Source organism: Notamacropus eugenii, chromosome 5, assembly GCF_028372415.1.
Source record: "Notamacropus eugenii isolate mMacEug1 chromosome 5, mMacEug1.pri_v2, whole genome shotgun sequence".
NCBI lineage: Eukaryota > Metazoa > Chordata > Mammalia > Diprotodontia > Macropodidae > Notamacropus > Notamacropus eugenii.
Window position 1 is genome coordinate 38,093,656 of NC_092876.1, and position 13,600 is coordinate 38,107,255.

Below are 13,600 nucleotides of genomic sequence, written 5' to 3' on the forward strand. Positions count from 1 at the left end.
TATAACATGTTGTTTGGACTGGGTAAGTATAAAATTCTTAATGCACACCAAGGAAAGACCACAGGTTCTGGGACTGACTCCAGAGGTCCAAGTAAACCAATGAAAGAAGGCAAGTCTTATGAATATCTTTGGTCTCCTTCAGGTTGTACATATGAAACCTATCAAAGGGAAAATTATCACTAAATATGTTAAGAGACTTACTGGCATCCTATAATCAAAGCTTAATGAGAAGGATACATTTAAAGCAACCAATGCCTACATGATAACATTAAATTTATAATTTTGGACTTGCAACATGGACTACATTTAGAAATTTAGAAATAATTCTAACAAAAATTTGCACATATCTTAGCGAACCATATGATCCATTATTCTAAGGCAGCTATAAAAATTATCTTTAGCTTAGCAAAAAGGAGGATGAAGATTGAGACACATTCTCAGAGCACATGGAAAATAAATTTTAAAAAACTACAAAAACCTACCTTCTTTGAGCAACCATAAAAGCTAATAAGAGGTATTTGGGGAATGTAGCCCAGAGTGGTTTAGTGCTGGACCAGAAATATGAAAAGGTTAAGATTTAAGAAAGAATAGACTCAAAGGGGCAACAGCCACATGAACTCTATTAAAAATATGTCACTAAAGATACACAAAACAAATGGCTGAGTCAAGTGGATATTTTTATAAAAATGGAAAGGTTTATAACAGTCACTTGGGATCAGATAACTGACCCCAGAAAGGTTACAGGACCCTAGATTTATTCACGGATGAAGACTATGAAGTAAAATAGTGCTAACTGTGTAATATAACCCTGCATATTGAGAAATTTTGTGTCTACCAGATACCTAGAGAGATCCAATCAGGCACCTAAAACCATACACCAGAAGCTCACTATCTTTCATAAATTAACAGTTGACAAATACATCATACTACAAATATAGACCAAAATATCTTTGAGAATTCAACAATCTGTATCGAAACCAAAGAACAATCACAGACAAAATTGTTGTCCACCATTATCCAGGTATAATAACCATCAGTTACACTTTCAGAATAATCGATCAATCAATAAACATTGATTAAGCAGCTACTATGTTCTAGGCACTGTGTTAAATACTGAGGCTACAATGAAAGGTAAAAGACAATTCCTGTTTTCATTATCTAATGCTCAAAACCTCCAATCTACATGGAATGAAAAGCTTAGAAAATATAGAGACGTAGAAGAAAAAATCAAAATCAAGTAGGAACAAGATATATCATCTCTATTATCTTGTCTGCTATTGGAATTACCCTGAATATACTTCCAGTGAATCTGCAGAAGGTAAGTTTAATGTCAGTGATTTTATTCAGTGATAAAAAAAACAAGTATTTTACTCACCTGTGCAAATCTACAGAGCACAAAACATAAAAGGATGATTGCAAGATATTGATTTGTTTGTTCCAGGACTGTTTCTGGTTGAATTCCATCAAAAAAAAGGTGAGAAGAATTTGATAGTAATAATAGCCCAAGATTTCTCTAGCAGTTTTCAAGTTTACAAAATGCCTTATTGTCTGCTTTCTCCAGCAGATAGGGAACTGTATTGGTTTTTCCGTTTAATAAAAGTGAAAACTACAGTTTAGAGGAGCAAAATGACTTTCTTAGGGTCGGCTAGGAAGTGTCAGAGTCAGGACTGAAACCCATATTTTCTGTCTCTAAGTTCATTATTCTTTCTATTCAACTATATGACTTTATATTTGGAAAAAGTATAGTTGGAGTGGAAAGAAAACTTGTTTTGAAGTCAGAAAACCTGAATCTTAATACAGGCTCTGGATTTACTATCTAAGTGACCTTGTGCAAGTATCTTTCCCTCTCTGGTCCTTAATTTCCCAGAATCACAAAATTTTAGAGTTTAGAAAGATGGTCCCTTTGGCTGTTCACTAGGCTATCACCTAACTCCTGGAAAATTGGCTAATCAGCATCTTGAAGATTCTAGTGAGGGTTAAAATAACATAGTTGAATTGGATCTGTAAAATGTGGTGGTTGAACAAGATGATCTCCAAAGTCCTTTATCAGCTCTAAATCTCATGACATAATGAGAGCTAATGGAAAATATGGCAGTTTGTGCATGACTGAAATATTTTTTGTACCATGCCATACTGTAAACTGACTCACCCAGTTAGTAAGCATCAGAGGTGAGATTTGAAACCGAGCCTTCCAACTTCTATCAAGATATTAGGAGACCCTCTGTTTTCCAGAGCTGAGGCCCAGCAAACAGGCTGTGCCCTGAGCTTGGCATAACAATAATCCTTTGTGCTCACCCTCTGGATGATCTCACCTTCTGGCAAAGCCACATAATTACTGTGTTACTTTAACCAACGCCAGGTGTTCTCTGAGTTTAGACAATCATCTTCCGTGTCCATGTTGTGGTCATGAAGTCCTGCTATGAATCAAACTTGTCTCATTGGTGCTGTAACCCTTAATTGTCAGGGCTACATATCGGTGTCTAAACAGTGGTATAAGTACTGAGGTATCACCATACCAGAGTAGGTCCCACACTACGGGTAGGGCCCTGGCACATGTATTCAATTACCCTCCTTGCTTGTAAACCATTTCCCTCACTTTGGAATTAAACTTCTGTTTGAATCCTGACTCTCCTGTCTCTAGCCTACTCTGTTCAGCTCCAGCTAGCCACAGGTTAGAGGCTGATTGGGTCCAGTTGACAATCCAGAGCTATGCTGATAACACATTCATCAGATTTACACCTCACTTTGTGAGGGCTGGATAAGATGCTATTAAACAGCGACAGCAAGAGAGCAGGCTCCCAGTTTGGTTGTTTCTTCCTCTCAGCCCTACCAAAACAAGCCTTTGTTTTTCCACGATGATAAATTGTTTTTTAATGTACCTGTCTTCAAAGCTGAAATCTCACCTTAGTGTTAAAACATTGAGTTGACATCTCCCAGGGTAACAGACATAGAGATAAAAAATGTTCTGGGTATCTGCTCAGAAAAAGCTATGAATGTCAAATACTCAGACATATAATCATGGGTCCTTATAATAATTCAAGGGTTTTGCTGACCAGATGGGAAAAGGGGGCCACTAAGAATCTGCAGCTGGGAGATTTGTAGCAATGATTTAGAAGCAACCTCAGAGATCATGGGATTCAGCTCCCTCATTTTACAGAGGGGGAAATGGAGGGCCAAAGAGAACTGGCTTGTCTGGGGTCACTCAACTAGAAGTTCTGAGGCAGTATTGGAACCCAGCTCTTTCTGAGTCTAAGTCCAGAATTCTACCCACTACCCACTACTACCTCCATGGCAGCAGTACTTTTGCCTTCCCAACTCCCATCCTATTTTAAAGTTGAAGAAAATGAGCCTAGAAAGATGAAGAAGCAACCAGACTTAATGGATTGAACACCAAATTTGGAGTCAGAAAGACCTGAGTTTAAATTCTGCCTCCAACCTTTAAGCTGAAACCTATGATGTTAAAGAGAGAGGTAGTGAATAGGAAGCTAACCCAAGAAACTTGGGTTTAAATCCTGCCTCAGATGCTTCCTAGCTATGTGCCCAAGACCAATTTGATATTTAATATTAATATAATATTTTATCTATTTACTTTTTAATTCAATTTAAATATTAATTTAATATCATTTAATATTAATTTTGTTATTGGTCAGTTGTTTCAATCATGTCCGACACTTTGTGACCCCATTTGGGGTTTTCTTGGCAAAGATACTAGAGTGGTTTGCCATTTTCTTTTCCAGTTTGTTTTACAGATGAAGAAACTAAGTCAGATAGCAGTCAAGTGACTTGTCCAGGGTCACACAGCTAGTAAGAAACTGGATTTGAACTCAGGAAAGATGAATCTTCCTGACTATCCTCTATCCACTGTACCACCTAGCTGCCCCTTCAATAATAATAATATTGGTCATCATAACTAGAATTTAGCAAAGCACTCTACAAACCTTATCTCATTTGATGCTCACAATTATCCTGGGAGGCAGGTGCTATTATTATTCCCAGTTTTCAGATGAAGAAACTGAGGCATGGGGAAGTTTAATGACTTTCTCAGAGTCACACAGATAGGAAGTGTTGGAAATGGGATTTGAACTCAGGCTTTTCTGACTCGAGGTTCAGTGCTCTATCCACTGTGCCATGTAGATTCCTCAGTGTTCCTCTCCATTCCTCATTTTCCTCCTCTATAAGATGAAAATAATAATAGCAACTGCCTAGTGAGATTATTGTGAGAATCAACCCTATATGTAAGGTGCTTTGCAGATCTCAAGGGGCTAGCTAAACACAAGCTCTTATTAAAAGTGATTTGTCCAAGGTCACACAGGTCATGAGAGTCAGAGCCCAGATTCATATTACTGATGACTGATACATAACTAACTCTTTAAGGTTTGCAAAGCACTTCAGATGGACCATGACATCTAATCCTCAAAAAAAAAAAAAAAAAAAAAAAAGCAAAAACTACCATGAAGTAGGTGATATCAAGATCCCTAGATTATGGAAGAGAAGGTTGAGGCTCTGATTGGGTAAATGACTGGCCCAGAGTCACACAGCCCACTGAATATCTGATGTGGGATTTGAACCCATCTTGTGACTTCCAATCCCAAGCTCTTTCCATGGGTATGGCTCTTTATCAACGAATGTCTGGAAGCATGGGAAAGCCAAGAAGGCACACTGAGGGGTAAGCCCCAGGGAAAGTTTGCACTGAGAAGAGAGTTGAGAGTGGGGACCACTCCTGACTTTTGATCCTTTGAGAAATAAGGTTTAGTATTCACAGCTCCTGTGGCTCAACAAATTTGGAAGCATTTAGATAGCTGAAAAACTGGAGCCAGGAGCCCAGGAATAAACTCCCTAAGAAATTCCTATGATAAAAGACTTCTTCATTCCTCACAGGGAGAATTTTCTTGGGATTGACATGGACAAAGCAAAAAGCAGGCTTGCTTCTGAGGCTTTTCAGTCAAGCATCTGGGTGGCTATGAGTGTTTGCTGCCTGGGTCTCTCAAGTGAGCCTCCCCTGGATACCCCCATCCCCTTCCCAATTAAGACCTCTGTTCTTCCCCTCTCTTTGTATGCTTGTTCCCCAGAACCTTCCAGACTAGCCCTAGTCCAACCTGGTGGCTCAGCTGCTCTGGGCTACATTCCTTACCCTATCTCTAAATGCTGAGCAGGATCACAGAAGGAAGCCTTTTCTGTTCTCTCCATGGTTGGAGACCTGTCTTTTGCAATGGGTGCGGCTGATGATACCACCCCAAACCCCAATTCTTCAGGGCTGACTCTTTACCCCCTCCATGCCTTGGGGTGTTTAAGAAACAGTGGGCCTCATGCAAAAGCATTCTGACATGCAAAGTACTCCAGTCCAGCTCTGCAGGTAATACTTTAGGGGAAATCAGCAGGGTAGATTGTCCACTGCCAAGTTGACCCTTTGAAGGGACCACGGAGAGTGAGATAGGCCTCGGCTGTGGTGAGGCACAGGGATCGAGCCCGACTTCCTCACTTACCCTTGACTTCCATGTAGAGGATCACCAGCGTGATCAAGGAGCAGGTCATGAGAAGCAGCAGCACTGACAGTCCCAGCTCCAGGATATTCCAGGGCCTCTTCTTGGATCTGTTCGATTTCTCCACAATACCCATTTGGCTTTCAGATTTCCCCATGATTGAAACTCTAAATAAGGAAGGGAAATTAAAATTGGACAAATTATAAGAGAAGAGGTAAACAACTAACTAAAAAAAAAAGAAACCCAGTGAAAAAGGGAGGCAAGGAATGTAGACTGAAAGGACAGAAAACAATCCTATATCTCAAAAAACCCAATTCCCGAATGCTGGGAGGGGTAGTGCCCATGCTGAGGTTAAAAAATAATCCAAATCCTCCCCATATCACAGAATCCTAGGTCAAGAGTTTGAAGGGACCCCAGAGACCTCTAGTTCAACGCCTTTGTTTTACAAAAGAGGAAACTGAGGCCTCCTCCCCCAAAGGATATTATGATCACAGATAAAGCAGGAAGGGTCATTTTATAGATGAAATCCAAAGCCAGAGAAGGTAAGTTTCTTGTTTAAGGTCGTACATTCAGGTAGAAAGCATCAGCTGCAGGATTGTTGCGGGCTGGTTTTCCCAAGCTCCTTCTCCATCCTCAGAGCCCACAGTCCAGCTGCACCACACCACGGTATCTCAGCATATGAAAACTAACCTAGCAAAGGGGCAGCCCTCAGTCTTGGACGATGGTCCTGGGCAATGGAGATCCCAGACTCATGCCCATTCTCTAAAGCCTCCTCTACTGGTGCCCTGTGTCCCTCGGTGCCATTCCAGTTCCAAGGTGGCAGATGGAGCAAGGTCCGTTTCCTTTGACCCCCGAGGCTTCTGGGGAGACGTGAGAGGCTCACAGCACTCAGCCAGAACTTTTCCTTCGCCGACACACTTGCTGTCTTCTGGCTGCGTCTAGGGGACTCCGTGGTTGCCCAGTAGTACCCTCGGGAGGAAGTCGGTGCAGGGGGAGAGATCTGGTCCTTGGCAGGCGAGCGGGCAAGCGGCATCCAGGGGTGCTGTGGGCACCCCGCTGTCTGTCCGTCAGTCTGGCTTCCAAGTTCGCAGCCAGGAGCCTCTCGTGGAATGCCCGGTCCCAACCTGGGGTCTCTGGAAGGCCAGGGGAGTGCTCGGAGCGCGCAGAGCTGCAGGGAAAGGCGAGCCCAGAGTCTGTCCTCCTTTGGACTGGTGCGGGCGGGGGAAGCCCGAGGAGAGGCGGCAGCGGCAGCGGTGGGGGCGGGAGTAAGGCTCCGCAGCGCGGGGGGACGCGGGCGCTATGCGGGGGCTGAACGCAGTCTGGCTGGCTCACGAGTTGGCCAAGGGCTTTGGGCGGCGCGGGGACGGGTCTCCTGCCTGTGCGGGAACGAGTCGGGGTGAGGATCTGGAGATGTGTGATGGGGGGCGGCGGGGAGCAGTGACTGTCTCGCCTTTTCCTAAACTGTCAGGAGCAGTGACTGGCCTTGGAAAATCCTGCTGTGCAAAGCCCAATTAGATGAACAACGGGAGTGAAGTTCCAGCCACTAATTAGGTGTGTGACCTTGGGCAAGTCACGCAACTGATCTGGGCCTCATTTCCTTGTCTATAAAATGAGTGAGTTCGACCAGATAGATGTCCTCTATGTCCCTTTAGCTCTAAGTGCATATGCTATAAAATAGAAAGTAACTCCTCAGGAACAGGCTCTAATTCACCTTTGTCTATACATACCAAACACCTAGCAGAGTGGGACCTAGGGAAAGGACCTGCCATTTCATTAATATAGGACAGCAATTCTGAAAACGCGGTCCGGGACTCCTGGGGTCCCCAAGACCCTTTCAGAGGTGTGTGTGCGCTGTTAAAATTATTTTTCTAATTCCAATAAGACACTTAAACTTCTAATACAAAACATACTAATGCGATCACTCACACCAACAAAAGCTCATGGGAGGCGGTTCTCAATAATTTTTAAGTGTAAAAGGGTCCTGAGACCAAAAAAGTTTGAGAACCACTGGTATAAGGAACTCCTACAGGAGCAAATCCTCTCCACCAATGCAGGTTGACACCCTTTCCGCAGTTTATAGTCTTAAAGCACCAAGAGCTTAAATGAATGGCCCAGGGTTATACAGCTAATATTTTCCAGAGACTAGACTTGAATCCTTCTCTTCCTGGCTAATTGGACAGAGGAAGAAGTTGAGGCCCAGAGAGGGGAAAGGATTTGTCTAGGGCTTACGTGGCACATCTGGAATTCAGATATAGGTCTTCTGACTCCAAAGTCTGAGTATAGGACACATTTTATTATAAGAAACCTGGTTTATGATCAATACTGATTTCAAAACTGTAGAATATACAGGTACACAGTGTCAGTCATTTAAAGGTCTTCAGAGAGCTGGTCAATGTAACTGAGAAATTAAGTGACAACCACGGTTACACAGAGCCAGTATACAATATACACAGAGGCAAGACTTGAACCTAGGTCTTTTTGTTTCTATGGTTAGTCTTTTATATTATGCTGCCTCAGTTTCCAAACCTGTAAAACCAAGATAGTAATACCTCTAGTACCTGACTGACAGCATTGTTTGGAGGGTCAAATGAGATCATATAAATGACAGGATTTTTTTGCCTCTCAGTTGTGTCTAATTCTCTATCTCTCCATCCACCCTTTCATCTCTCTCTTTTCTCCCTCTCTCTCCCCCTCTCTCCCTGTCTCTCTTACTCTCCCTCTCTCCCTTTCTCTCCTTACCTACCATCCATCTACCTATCTTCTATTGAGATGCATGAATGATTTCACATAGGGACTACCTTCTCCTCCTGAATGCTCTCCTCTCCTCTGAGTTTTCCTCACCACCCTTTCTTGGTTATCTACTTACCTGACCACTTCTCAGTTTCTCTGACTGAACCATCATCTGTATTTCTTCCCCTAACTGTAGGTGTTACCCGAGACTCTATATTGGACTCTCTTTTTCTCTCTCTCTTCTTGTACTTGTGATATGACCAGCTCTCTGGGCTCCAGTCGCACATCACCAACTGCTTATTGGACATTTTAATTGGACATCCCATAGGCATCTCAAACTCTCCATGCTCTAAATAGAACTCATTATCTTCCTCCCACGTACCCTTTTCTTTGGAAGTTCCCCATTTCTGTTGAGAGAATCACCATCCTTCCAGTCACCCACATTCACAATTTCTGCTTCATTTTGGATTCCTCACTCTCACTCACCTCACATATCTAAGCACTTGCCAAATCTTATCCATTCTACTTTCACATCTTTTGCAAATCTCCTTTTCTCTCCACTCACAGGCACCAACATAGTTCAGGACCTCAGCACCTCTCACCGAAATCACTGCAAATGCCTCTTAATTGGTCTGCCTGTCTCCAATTTCTCCCTTCTCCAGTCTATCCTCCAGCCAGCTGATTCTCTTAAATGTGGGACTGATCAGGTCACTTCCCTATTTAATAAATATCAGTGTGAATCCTTATTACCTCTAGAATAAAATTCTTGTTTGGCATTTAAAACTTAGCACTACCTACTTCTAACCATTCAGTCAGTCAGTGAGCATTTATTAAGCACTTACTCAGTACCAGGCACTGTGCTAAGTGCAGGGAGTACAAACAAAAGATGGTCCCTGCCCTCAAGAAGCTCACAGTCCAAAGGGAGAGACAACATGCAAACAACTACATACAAACAAGACCCGATCCACCTTTCTACACTCTTTGGCCCCCTTGCTACCCCACACACATGATCCTGACTCTCCTACCTTCATACCTTGCATAGGTTGTTCTATCTCCTCAACTCCACTGCTTAGAACCCCTTGTTCTCTTCAAGGTTCAGCTCAAGAATCACCTTCTTTCCATATGAGAATTTTCCTGAGCTTTGCAATTATTAGTGAGTCTAATTTCTTTGTAATTAGAACTCCTCCAATCACCTGGGTATTCATTTTGGTTTCATACAGATATATAAATATATATGTGTCATGCATGTATATATGTATATATACATGTACATATGCACAAATTTATACACATTATATATATGTATATATTGTATAGTTTTACAGGGTTTCAAAAAATTTTAATGAAGTTTGGAGTGATAGCTTACTGCACTATTTTAGGGACTCTGTTTATGCAAAAGATTTATTCTACCCAATAGAATGTAAACTTCTTTAATGAGTAAATAAATGAATTAAAAAGCATTTATGTAGTATCCCTTATAGAACAAACACCATGCTAGAGGCTAGGAGCACAGACTGAAAGATGAGACAGTTTCTGACCTCAGGGAACTTAAGTTCAAAGATCAGGAGAAAGCACAATCAGGGAAATCGTGGCCAGAGAAGGGAGTTTTGGTTCAAGGAGTCACTGGGTTAAGTGGAGGCATAAGGAAGTCAACTGTCATACCCTTACCAGAAGAAATGAAAGCATTGATTTGAAGACTATTCATAGAAGACAAAGAGGTGGAAAGAAAAGTGGAGGCTAAAGGAGGTGTGCACATAGGGGCCAAGGAGATGGTGGCTGGATGCCCTCAGCTTCCCCTGTGGAAGGCTAGACAAGATGAGAAGCATAGTCTAGGGCTGGTTGTAGGAGCTGAAGTCTGCTTACTTGTACACACTGCTTTCCAAGGATTTGCACTCTGTTAAACTGGTCCATATATAGGTCATTCTTAAATATTTGCTGTATCTCCCACTGAAAAAGAAATTGTGTATGTGTGTGTGTTTGTGTGTGTGTGTGGATTGTTAGCCCCTTGAAAGTTGCAGAGAGGCAGACTTAGGCTTAATATATAAAGTAACTTCTTACCACATTACTATCATGGAATGACCCACTTTAGGAGGCAGTGGGATGTCACTCATTAGAGGTGTTCAAGCAAACACTGAGTTGACCATTTGACTGAGCCATGGTAGTGGAGATTCTTATTCAGGTATGGATAATGGCCTCAGAGGCCCTTCTCAAACCTAGGATTCCTTGATTCCATAAATTCCATGTCGTTGCTTCTGGGTGATGAGAAGAAACGAGAGTGCGTAAGGAATGATTCATTATTCACCTTTCATGGCCCTGGAGATGGGTATAAGAATAATGATGTGTTTCATACCATATGGCTTAAAGAGGAAGGACTTCCAGGGCTCCCCAAGAGTTGAGCTTTCATATTTCCCTCTGATTTTTTTTCAGGCAACCTAACAACTTGAGGGAAAGGATCTAAGATTCACTTTTTAAATGAGAAAGTACAATTATTCTAGTTCAGCATTGATTCTAGTAGGTGTCTACCTTCATCTAAAAATAAAGATGGAGACGAGTCATTTTGTTTTCCCATGTCTGTTTCCTCATCTGTAAAATGAGGTAGTTGAAATAGACAATATCTAAAGCCTTGCAGTTAGGAGTAAGTCAGCAAAGAGTTGATGAGCTTTGTATACAACAGAATATCAGTCACTTCTTCTTATCCCAAAATACAAACTGTATCATTCCTTCTCTGTGAACTATCAAAGAAAAGTTATGTCACTGGAAAGGTCCAAGTGAAGGGTTTGTCCCTGACTTTATATCTCTCTAAATGATGTTCTCATTCCTTCCTTTGATTTTTTGGGTAGTTATTTGTGAGTAGGAGAAATCCAGAAGAAAAAGAGCTGGATAAACAAATACGGTTCTCAAAGAAGGTCAAGAATTTAATCATAGTTATCTTAGAATTGTGGCATTGTCTAAGCTGCTTTCCTGCAATTTCTTTTGTGTTATCAGGATGAGCGGTGGTGGATTTAGGAGTTGACCAAATTTGGTCTTCAAGAAGTCACTTTTCCCAGACAGATTAGATGGGAGTTGGTTCAAAAGATAGACCTAAGAAGAGACCTGCCCTAGCTGGACTCCTCTAACATCTAGCATCACTCCATTTCCCATCATCAAGAAATAGCTTAAACCTTCTCAATCTTCTCCAATGCCGTTGTCCACAATGTAGTAATATGGTACTTTTAAAAGGCCAGACTTCGAATGGTTCCTCCAGTCATGAAGAACTACAGTATCATACAATTAGAGCTAGAAGAGATAGACACAATCTAGTCCAATCACTTCATTTTACAAATGGAGAAACTGAGATCAAGTGATTTCCCAAGTTTACACATTTTCCCTGGGGCTTGAATCCTAGCTATATCAAGGGATCGTTAGACATGAAAGGAATCTCAGAGAATGTCTAGTTCAACATCCATTATTTTACAGATAGGGAAATGGAGGATCATTGAGTTAAGTGACTTGCTCATGGTCACACAGGCAATATCAGATGTCAGATCTGAATCCAGGTCTTTCTGAATCGAGAGCTAGTACTCTTTTCATTTTGTCTCTAGGTTGCAGGAGGATCCAGGGTCAAGATACAAGTTCTCATCGACTAGAATTTCCACAGCATTACCTTTTAATTTCCTCAAGGGACAATGATCACACCAAGATCACTGTGCAAAGCCATAGTTTCTTAAGATGAAAAGCCTTGGTAAGACTTGATATCTGTCCATTTTCTGGGGCAACTCTTTCTCATGGCTTAAGGAAGAAGTGTAGAAGAAGTCAGGTGGGTACATGTAGTTTGAATGCACAGAGTAGGTGAACCTAGGCTTTGCAGACTGGCAAATAAAAGTAATGTCCATGCAGGGTGTTCCAGGATCCAAGGGTAGAAATGACTACTTCTCTGGTCATAGGTATGGTTGGGTCTAGTAGTGTGCCATTGTGGTGAGGGGCACTGGGACGCTGTGTCCTCATTCTATTTCCATAGTTGGTGGATTTCATCCAGTGATTGAGAAGGAAGGGCCAGGTAGGGTGGGTGAGATGAAGAAGGGACATTGGGAAATTCTGATATTTCTGTCCTAAGTCTTCCAGTTGTCCATTTCAAAGCTCAAATTAATGTAGGAGTCACAATCAGAACTGGTATGTATGTTCAGAGGCATGTAGGGATCATTTAAGTCTTTCTCCTCCCCTGCTCAAGGGCTCAGTCACTTCTTGCCTTAATAACAGGGGGGAAAACTTATTAAGTAACTTAAGAATAAGGAGAAATAGTGGCTAGATAATTTTCATTATGGTTCAGCTTATTTTAAGGTTTTAAAAAATCTCAGCTATGAAGCCTAGAAGGGTGAGTGTCATGTGTGTAGACGTCCCAGAGATCCAAGCCATGCTTTACTCTTCTGTAGAGTGATAGCCCAACATATCAACACACTCAACTTGTCCTTGATATGTAAAATGGTAAGATGGACCAGGTGACCCTGAAGTACTTTCCAGCTTAATCTCTAGGATGCTATGATGCAGTGTCTTAAAATGTACCATAAAATAATTTATCTGGTTAATCAATGACTTCTCCCAATTCTTTTCTACTGCTTACCCCATCTCCTTTTTCCAGTAAATCACTCACCTCATAGTGAGAGTTAGTCAGATACCTTACAAGAAGGACAACAGAAGAAGCCTAGCTGTTTGGGGTAAGGAGATGTTCAAAGGAGGAAAGAGGGTCTTGCAGAGCAGCTTTCAGGACTTCCTATTGGTGCCCCTAATCCTTGAGGAGGAGCAAACTGAAGGTCCAATCCAATGATACTTCACAGGAGTTCTTTAAAACATCTCTTAAGGTTTATAAGCAGGGAATGGAGGGTAGAGGAGGCTTGGATGTAGAGCCCAGCAGACTGGAGCCCCCAGGGCTGCCATTGTTACTGCATACATTCTACTTCCATTTCAGAATCCCCTGGCATAATGGAAGCCCTGAGTTTGGAGGAGAAGGACCAGAGGCCAAAGCCCAGCTTTGCTCCTTATAGGCATGGCATGACTTCATTTGGCCCTGGAAAGCATCTCTTCTTCTGGCAAATGAGGGGTTGAACTAAATGATCTCCAAGGTTCTCTTCACTTTTAAATCTGGTGAGTTATGGGGACATTGTAAGGAGAGTACTGGATCTGTATTCAGGAACACCTGTGTTTGGATCTCACCTCTGACACTCACTGTGTGACCAAAAGATGTCACCTAATCCTTCTCTCCTTGTCTCTCAAAAGAAGGGAGTTGGACAGAATGTCCTTCCATATATAGACGGCATTATAATTATTATCTATATGATAGAAATAATTATTACTTACATCACCAGGTTGCTGTAAGGGCAAATGTGTTGAAGTGTATGAAGTGTTATAAAGGCATC

The 13,600-nt window shown here is 41.9% G+C and overlaps 1 protein-coding gene across 5 annotated transcripts in view; it reads right to left on the reverse strand.

Annotated features, from left to right (window-relative positions):
- The window catches only part of MMEL1 (membrane metalloendopeptidase like 1), a 60,731-nt gene extending 47,592 nt beyond the window's left edge, over positions 1–13,139 (reverse strand). For 2 of the 5 annotated variants that reach the window (XM_072608617.1, XM_072608614.1), the window contains exons 1-2: positions 12,838–13,139; positions 5,484–5,647 (exon numbers count right to left, since the gene is read on the reverse strand). In XM_072608617.1, coding sequence (XP_072464718.1) covers positions 5,484–5,647; positions 12,838–12,842 — 169 coding nt within the window. In that variant the 5' untranslated portion in view covers positions 12,843–13,139. The other 3 variants (XM_072608618.1, XM_072608615.1, XM_072608616.1) reach the window with 3 other exon arrangements.
- Between the last annotated feature and the right edge of the window lie 461 nt (positions 13,140–13,600).